Genomic DNA, 10,036 nt, shown 5'->3' with positions numbered 1-10,036 from the left:
TTGCTAGGTTGGGGAAGTTCTCCTGGATAATATCCTGAAGAGTGTTTTCCAACTTGGTTCCATTCTCCCTGTCACTTTGAGCTACATTCATCAGATGTAGATTTGGTCTTTTCACATAGTCCCATATTTCTTGGAGGATTTGTTCATTTCTTTTTATTCTTTTTTCTCTAAACTTCTCTTCTTCCTTCATTTCATTCATTTGATCTTCAATCACTGATACCCTTTCTTCCAGTTGATCAAATTGTCTACTGAAGCTTGTGCATGTGTCACATAGTTCTTATGCCATGATTTTAGCTCCACCAGGTTATTTAAGGACTTCTCTACACTGGTTATTCTAGTTAGCCATTCACCTAATCTTTTTTCAAAGTTTTTAGCTTCTTTGCGATGGGTTCGAACACCGTCCTTTAGCTCGGAGAAGTTTGATCGTCTGAAGCCTTCTTCTCTCAACTCGTCAAAGTCATTCTCCATCCAGCTTTGTTCCCTTGCTGGCGAGGAGCTGCTTTCCTTTGGAGGAGAAGAGGCGCTCTGATTTTTAGAATTTTCAGCTTTTCTGCTCTGGTTTCTCCCCATCTTGGTGGTTTTATCTACCTTTGGTCTTTGATGATGGTGACGTTCAGATGGGGTTTTGTTGGGGATATCTTTTCTGTTGGTTAGTTTTCCTTTTAATAGTCAGGACCCTCAGCTGCAGGTCTGTTGGAGTTTGCTGGAGGTCCACTACAGACCCTGTTTGCCTGGGTATCAGCAGCGAAGTCTAGAGATCAGCGAATATGGCAGATCAGCAAATGTTGCTGTCTGATTTTTCCTCTGGAAGCTTCGTCTCAGAGGGGTACCCGGCCGTGTGAGGTGTCAGTCAGCCCCTACTGGAGGTGCTTCCCAGTTAGGCTACTCGGGGGTCAGGGACCCACTTGAGGAGGCAGTCTGTCCATTCTCAGATCTCAAACCCCATGCTGGGAGAACCACTACTCTCTTCAAAGCTGTCAGACAGGGACATTTAAGTCTGCAGAAGTTTCTGCTGCCTTTTTTCAGCTATGCCCTGCCCCAAGAGGTGGAGTCTACAGAGGCAGGCAGGCCTTCTTGAGCTGTGGTAGGCTCCACCCAGTTCGAGCTTCCCAGCCAGCCGCTTTGTTTACCTACTCAAGCCTCAGCAATGTTGGTTGCCCCTCCCCCAGCCTCACTGCCGCTTTGCAGTTCCATCTCATACTGCTGTGCTAGCCATGAGCGAGGCTCCGTGGGCATGGGACCCTCTGAGCCAGGCGCAGGATATAATCTCCTGGTGTGCCGTTTGCTAAGACTGCTGGAAAAGCACAGTATTAGGGTGGGAGTGACCTGATTTTCCAGGTGCCGTCTGTCACAGCTTCCCTTGGCTAGGAAAGGGAATTCCCTGTCCCCTTGCGCTTCCCGGGTGAGGTGATGTCTCACCCTGCTTCGGCTCTTGCTCGGTGAGCCGCACCCACTGTCCTGCACCCACTGACTGACAAGCCCCAGTGAGATGAACCTGGTACCTCCGTTGGAAATGCAGAAATCACCCGTCTGCTGCGTCTCTCATGCTGGGAGCTGTAGACTGGAGCTGTTCCTGTTCGGCCATCTTGGAACAAGTCTACATAATTTTTGACCATTATTTGAATCATGGGTATCCTGTTATTTAGAGTTTCATTAAAGTTGTTTTCAATTATCCCAGGCTACTTTCATAAATTCACTCTATTCATTGTTTAAGGCTTTTCAAAAGACATAATGCATAATTTGTTTCAGAAATGTATAATGTACAAATGATAGATCTCAGGAAACATTTTCAAATGATAGTTACAGTTACAATTAACGGAGGCTGCTGGCCTCTCTGTAAGAGATTGTTCATAGTGCTAGATGGGATGTGTGATAGAAAAGATCCTCAGTGCTTGATGTATATATGCTGAGAAAGAAACAGAGAGAAATTGAACAGATATGCTACTTGCACATTAAATCATATCTAAAAATAAAGGTATGCAATTGAGACTTTTAGATTAAAAAATATGACTGAGATGGGCTCTTGGAAGTTAGGGGATAGTGAGCCTCATGGGATATTTCTCTGAGAAGAAAAGTAGAGAGAGGCTCATGGCATTGTGGAATGGGCCACAAAAGGAAAAGGAAGGAAGGTACCTTCCAGGAAGTCAGCAGCCAAGAACCGGTTAGGGGTCTCTCAAGGTTGCAAAGCAGATCTGGAACCAAACACCTAGGGGACTCCTGGTGGTAGCATAAAGATAACAGTTCCAGGAAGGAACTTCTGTTCTCTGCTGATGCCTGAGGTATTCCGGATAAGAGGATTAGTGCCTGAGAAAGGGTGAAGAATATATTTTTGTCAAACTTCAGCCAATGCAGGCTTCGAAAAACCTCGAGAAGACTGTGGTCTGAAATACAAAGCAGCACATTCCTGAGAGCCCACATATGGAAGAGGTGATTTTGAGCATGGAGAATGTTCTCTGGTAAATTATTTAACTTCCCTGGGGTCTCAATTCACTAGTATAAAAATGTAGATAAAGATATTAATACCTCAAAGGATTGTTATGACAATTAAATACATTACTGTAAGAAAAGCACTTAGAACAGGACTTGACACACAAGAAGCACTGCATTAAGTTGTAGTTATTATTATGTGCTTTTTATATACTTGATATTTGATGTTTAAATTGTATTTTCTGTTATAATAGGGCTTGTTTCACGTTCAGATATTCTTAGAAGTGGGAATACATTCCCTGCTTTACTTGGGAGAAATTGATGTAACTCATCAATATATTAATTAAAGTGATAAACAAAACAGTATGTAGTTCAGCAATAAATTAAGGACAACACAAAAGATGGCATGTTCAGGAGAATTATAGAAGAAAAGATTGGGGAGTACTGGAATGATCAGATAAAGTTTCATGGACGAGGTACTAGCTGTCCAGAATATCAAGGGATGGGTGGGATTAAAAGTTACATCAGAATCTTCCTGTATTCCAGAAATTTTATGATTCCATTGGAGCATTTCTAGTGAGGTTAGCAATGTGAGTTAAACAGACAAAGCAGGAATGAATGTACATGGAGAGAATGGCCTACCCAGAAAAGGATTCATGTGGAATAATGGAGGCAGGGGGCAGGTGGTTGGATAAACCTTGGCAAAGACAATCAGATTATAAGGTCCTAGGAAGTAAGAGATAGGAGATGGCACACCAAGGAAAATTATCCAACTGAGAAATGATGTGTCCTGGTTTACATAGTTTGATGCCTTTTAAGACTTTGATGGAGAACAAGTTCTTTATCCCAAAGTTGAAGAAAGAAGTTTAATTAACAGAACATACCACATAACATTGGTAAGTGGGAAGATTGTCCTGGCCGAGGTATACAGGCAGGATCACAAGGTCTGCCTCACCGCCATGAGGTTCTAGCTTCAGATCTACTTCCCACATTAGTTCATGTCCTCTTGAACGGGAAGGGGAGATGAGTCACCATAGGAAAGATCACTGATATCCAAGTCATGCTCTTTACAGATCTCGGTGTGTCCCAAGAAGTAGAGGGATAGGAAGAGATGGAACTCTGGCAGATGAATAAAGCCTATTTACATTTTTCTTTTGGCCAGGACCTGAAAGAACTTTTTTCATCCAAATACATACATGGCTTTGCCTATTTCAGGAGGGACTAATAGTAAGCTACAGCACTTAATTTATTACTGATCTCAGTTTTTCTCACTTGAATGTCTATTGTCAGAATAAATAAACTATAAAGGCTCTTCTAGCTGTAATATTTTGTGATTCTGTCACATTGCTTCTTTTCTTTTTTTTTTTTTTTTGAGACAGAGTCTTGCTCTGTCGCCCAGGTTGGAGTGCAGTGGCCGGATATCAGCTCACTGCAAGCTCCGCCCCGCGGATTCACGCCATTCTCCTACCTCAGCCTCCCGAGTAACTGGGACTACAGGCGCCCGCCACCACACCCGGCTAATTTTTTTTTTGTATTTCTTAGTAGAGACGGGGTTTCACAGTGTTAGCCAGGATGGTCTCGATCTCCTGACCTCATGATCTGCCCGTCTCGGCCTCCCAAAGTGCTGGGATTACAGGCCTGAGCCACCATGCCCGGCCACATTGCCACTTTTCAACAACAAGGGCAGCGTACGCATTCAAGTTCATGAAACAGAAATCCCTGAGCCAAGAGTAATTCCCCAGGCATGTAAGACATCCCCATGAAGCCACCATTGGAATGAGAAACAATTTCTTGCTGTATATTCTGGAAGGATGAGAGAAAAAGTAAAACCTGGACGAGGTTTTATTATAATCATGATTTTCTTTAAAGCATACATTCCACTTGAAAGAATATAATCTCTGTTTGTAAATTTCTAGTGGAAAATATTAGAACAATTAAAAATTAGACTCAAGGCCACAATTAAGAGGTTACAGGAAAGAAAGAATGCAGCTTTTCTCTACTGTTTGTAGGAAAATAATAACTGCTAACATTTATTGAGCACCTAAAATTTGCCAGGAATTATATATCCATTTAAAAATAAAAATTCAAAAGGATCTTATAAAACTTACTGCCCTTTTGACTAGATTTGGGGTCTAATTGATATTCATCATATTCTGCCCAGATTCTTACCTTAATATACATTAGTGTTTTGCTAGACTTGTTTAATAAAAAATAGATTAAAGGTAGAACAGAGTCACAGGTCTTTGACCAAATATCCCAATATGTGTATTGTCTTATAGATGAAAGTAGTGAGTACATATCTCATCATAAATCTCTTTTTCCAAATTGTTTTTCTGGACATATTTCAAGTAGAACAACCAATTTATTTATGTCAGAGGATCTTGCTCTTTTTAATGATCTCTTATTGAGCAATCGGTTAGATGAAGAGACTGGTTAGCTAACAATGACATGCTGCAGAAACACTGACTAAGGCCTTGTGCTAGACATTCACATTGCTTCCTTTCTGCTCTTTGGAAAAGGCAACACAAGCTTGTTCTAGAAATGACAGCTTCGTACCAATGACTGGTCAACCTGAAATCATCTCCATTGTGGAACATGTGTCTGCTTACATTCATTCATTCATCCATGCTCACACATTCATAGCTGATCTTACTTGGTAAAATGACTTGTTGCTTCCAGGTCTGTGTCTTGCGGACGAAGATTATTATACACATATTTCAGGTCTTGAATTCCACTTAGCTCAGGCAGTCCTGCATATAGCATCTTAACCACAACAAGAACAAAGCAAAAGGAAGACAGAATAAATGCAGACACAGTCAAGCTTACTTGATTAATTCTACCCAGAGACATCTAGACCCAAGTTTGCATGGCAATGTCTTTCAGTTTATATACATGAATGCACGTAAGTTCATGCGTTTTAACCTCTCCTATTAAGTAGCAGAGACAACAGCAATAACAACTATAATAAAAGAACCACTATAATTGGAAAATTCTTGTAGATTAATAATTCAGTTTTATTCTCATCATCAACCAGTGAAGTAAACATGATACTATTATTCCCATGTCAGAATTTGTGGACCTATTATTTAAAATCTGTGTGATTTTGAGGAAGTTCCTTAACCTCTTTGAGTCTTCATTTTCTCATTTTTAAAACAGATGCAAAATGAGAAAGAGCTTTATACATTACAAAATATTACACAAAAATTATCTAATAATACTCATTTTAGAGAAGAAAAGCTTAATCTCCAGAAAACTGTAAGTGATATGTCCAGGTCAAATGATGTTCAAACACAGAGTATAAAACTCACCCCTCCGGTTCTTAATCCTGTGTTGTCTTATGACTCTATGATTCTCACTAGAAGAATACAATTTTCCCTACTTAAGTGGTGACTATATTTACTAAGGCAATAAGTAATTAAGGATAAATTGTATAAGGTATTTTCCTGCTAATTTTCAGGAAGATATTTTGTTTATATTATGGTGTAGACTGAAGGACTTATAATCTCTTTAGTTGTGGACAATGTTTTTTAGAAAATAATAGAACTTTCCAAACTAAATTTGAACTTTGCAAAAAAAAAAAAAAAAGAAGACTGTTATCAGTACCTCTGTGACTAAGATGATAAATTATTTACTGCTCTGGAACAAAGGCCCTCTTACAGTAAGAAGTTAATAATACTGTCGATCCTTAAAACAAACGGTAAAGTAAGAATATGGTTTTGGAAAATGGGTGAAATAGTGATTAACTTGATGAAGTTCAAATGAGAAAAAGGATGGTATAAAAACTATTCTTTTTTCCCACCATTCCCACTCAGGCTGAGGAAGCAGCATATATGGGAAAGTGAGATGTACAAAGGAAAGCAAGATGTCTTTAATGTGTCTGCAGAAGGAAATCCAGGCTGGCTTTCTGGAACTGAGTATTACGTGGGTGAGCAGCAAGAGATGGGAATGAAAGGCAAGTAGGATAAGACATTCTGGCAACATTAAGGATTTTGTACTCTATCCTAAAGTACAAAAAAACCAAGAAAGCTCTCTAAGTGTTTTAACATGAGAGTAAGAGATTTAATTGTGTCTTGAAAGATCATTGTGGTTTATGTATGGAAAATGGACTAAAATGAGGCCCAATAAGAGGCTAGATTAGGAGACTGGTTAGGAATGAAGATCAGTCATTGGATTTTAAATAAATGTAGAAAGTAGAATTCTGAAAACTGGGAGATTGATTGGACATATTGAGAGGGCTGTGAGGGGCCCAAAACACGCGCTGTAATACAGATTTGACCGTCATTAGCATGTAAATGATAATTGAAACCAAGGAGATGGATGAGGGAGTCCTGGAGAGTTGTCAACTGTCTCTGCTCCTGGATGATCTATTAGCATCTTAAACTCATGACATCTAAATTACAGCCAATTCTCTTCTCACATAAAATTTTCCTTCTTTTTTTCTGTTTCATTTACACTGCCACCACTGCCCAACTAACAAGAAATTCATATCTTCTTTGATTCTCTCTTTTTCCTGGTTCCTACAATCAATTACTTCATTCTATTAAAAGCACTCCTCAGCAGTCTCTTGTATTCATTCCCCTTTTTCATTGTAATTAGCATTGTCCTAATTAAGCCCCTCATCTTCATTTGCCTAGATATCTTGAATAACTTTTATCTTGTTCTCCAATCCTTATCTCTTTAATTACATAAACTCTGTTATCTGCCTAAGATCCCAGGTAGATAATGGTACTTCTTCATTATAAGCATACAAACTTCTAGTTTGTCAAGTGTCTAGGTACTGAAGTCTAAAATCCTCATTCTGGTCACAAATGTCTTTAATCGCACTATAACCTATCACTCCAGCCTCATCTTCTACAGAGATTTCCATCTGTAGCACAGACTGGGCACACTTGGTCACCTTCATTTACTACATGTCATGCCCATGTTCATTAAACCTCCACACATACATTTTTCTCTCAGCTGGAATTGCCTTTTCTCTCTTTCCTTGTCTACTGAAATTCTTTTTCAAGGCTCAGCTTCCTCTTTGAAGCATCACTGATCCTCGTGATGAGATTTAATGACTGCTTTCTTTGTACAATCATATCTTGGTTCTACTTCTTTCACAGTACTTATTGCTTCCTAGCTTTTACTGTGTTTTGTTCATATGTATGTTTATCACGTTAGATCTTAAGTTCTTTGAGAACAGGAACTGGATTTGTATTTAATGTTGAATTGTGTACATTGCCCAGGCTGGTGCTTTGAAAATAGGTAGATTTTAATAAATGTCTGCTATAATGAATGCATGAATAAATGAATAAAAAAAATACATGATTCAGGCTACAGTAACCAAAACAGCATGGTACTGGTACAAAAATAGGCACATAGACCAATGAAACAAAACAGAGGCCAGAAATAAGGTTGCACAATTATAACCATCTGATCTTTGACTAAGCTGACAAAAACAAGCAGTGTGGAAAGGACTCCTGATTCAATAAATGCTGTTGGGATAACTGGCTAGCCATATGCACAAGATTGAAGCTGGACCCCTTCCTTACACCATATTAAAAAATCAACTCAAGATGGATTAAAGACTTAAATGTAAAACCCGAAGCTATAAAAATCTGGAAGACAACCTAGGCAATACCATCCTGGACATAGGAATGGGCAAAGATTTCATGATGAAGACACCAAAAGCAATCACAATGAGAGCAAAAATTGGCAGGTGAGATCTAATTAAACGTAAGAGCTTCTGCACAGCAAAAGAAACTATCAACAGAGTAAACAGGCAACCTATAGAATGAGAGAAAATATTTGCAAACTATGCATCTGACAAAGGTCTAATATCCAGCATCTGTAAGAAACTTAAACACATTTACAAGAGAAAAACAAAAAACCCCATTAAAAAGTGGGCAAAGGACATGAACAGACACTTCTCAAAAGAAGGCATACATGGGGTCAACAAGCATATGAAAAAAAACTCCCAATACCACTGATCACTAGAGAAATGCAAATCAAAACCACAATAAGACAGCATCTCACATCAGTCAGAATGGCTATTAGTAAAAAGTCAGAAAATAACAGATGCTGGTGAGGCTGCGGAGAAAAGGGAACACTTATACACTGTTGGATGGAGTATAAATTAGTTCAACCATTGTGAAAAGCAGTATGGTGATTCCTCAAAGAGCTAAAAGCAGAACTACCATTAGACACAGCAATCTCATTGCTGGGTATATCATTCTACTGTAAAGACACATGCACACAAATGTTCACTGCAGCACTATTTACAATAGCAAAGGCATGGAATCAACCTAAATGTCCATCAGTGACAGACTGGATAAAGAAAATGGGGCACATATACACCATAGAATACTATGAAGCCTTACAAAAAATAAGATCATGTCTTTTGCTGGAACATGGATGGAGCTGGAGGCTATTATCCTTAGCAAACTAATGCAGGAACAGAAAACCCTATACTGCATATTCTCACTTATAAGTGGGAGCTAAATGGTGAGAACTCATAAACACAAAGATGGAAACAACAGGCACTGGGTTCTACTTGAGGGTCGAGGGTAGGAGGAGGGTGAGGAGCAGGAAAGATCACTATTGGGATGAAATAATCTGCACATCAAATCCCTGTGACAGAAGTTTACCTATATAATAAACCTTTACAGGTACCCCAAATCTAAAATAAAAGTTTAAAATAAGAGAGAAAAAAATACTTGATGCTATTAGGCAATGAAAACATACAATTAACAAATTTAATGCTGACTACTAAACTTAACAAAATCAACCACAGGAAGGCACATTCCCGATAGTCACTAGAATCTAGATTAGGTTTTATCTTACTAGTTCTGTACTAAGAGGTATAGAGATTTCTGTGTGCTCATTGAGGCAGATTTCTTCTTTATCACATATCAACTATGAAAAATAGTTTTCATCAGTAACTATTTTCTAAGGACAGGCTGCTTCTGTAAGGTCTGAATTGCATTCCAGTTTCTCTGGATACTCTGAGTTCACACCTGCTTGGTTAGAACTCTATCAAACATTTCTCTGGAAAGTGGACCCTATACTTACTCGTTCCCTTGCCAACACCCACACACATAACCCACACATGTCACACACTAGCTGCCAAGTACAGACTGCCTCATATCAGATGAACCTATAATAGTTCTCTCCCCACCATGTATCTGACTAAAGGTAACATGTGCCAAGTTTGCCTTATTAATGTGTTCTGTTCCTTGGAGAGGAGACTTTGAGTGTTGACTCTGTATATCACAGAGTAAGGATGGCCTCTTAGCCGGGTGCACTTAGCTATGTCTCTTCTCTGATCCCCAGCCACATTGTTCAGGTGCCTCCCACTCCAGACTGCATGGGTAATAACTTTAACTGGGGCAACAGCAAAGGGAAAGTGAAACTAGAACAGGAAGTGAACAGATACAGGTAATGAATAGATATCTCCCTTTTTAAAGGTCAGGAACATTTTTGAAGTCTTTACTTCTGTTCTCTTCCTACTAAGTCCAAATCTATTTTAACAGTTATGCTTAGAAAAGCAGACACTCTTCCCCATCACATAGAGAAGTTAGAAAGATTTCTGATGGGAAATATCTGATATAATAATGGGTGTGATAAA

At 39.1% G+C, this 10,036-nt stretch overlaps 1 protein-coding gene across 3 annotated transcripts in view; it reads right to left on the bottom strand.

The window, feature by feature from the left end:
• The window catches only part of PIK3C2G (phosphatidylinositol-4-phosphate 3-kinase, catalytic subunit type 2 gamma), a 382,509-nt gene that overhangs the window by 105,190 nt on the left and 267,283 nt on the right, over positions 1-10,036 (bottom strand). For all 3 annotated transcript variants that reach the window (XM_011954723.1, XM_011954732.1, XM_011954742.1), the window contains one exon: positions 5,081-5,190. In XM_011954723.1, the coding sequence (XP_011810113.1) occupies positions 5,081-5,190 (110 nt within the window). The remainder of the gene's footprint in view (positions 1-5,080; positions 5,191-10,036) is intronic.

The sequence above is a fragment of the Colobus angolensis genome, unplaced genomic scaffold (assembly GCF_000951035.1).
Source record: "Colobus angolensis palliatus isolate OR3802 unplaced genomic scaffold, Cang.pa_1.0 Scaffold11, whole genome shotgun sequence".
Lineage (NCBI taxonomy): Eukaryota > Metazoa > Chordata > Mammalia > Primates > Cercopithecidae > Colobus > Colobus angolensis.
Note: the sequence above shows the minus strand (reverse complement) of the source record. Positions and strands in the feature narration are given on the sequence as shown.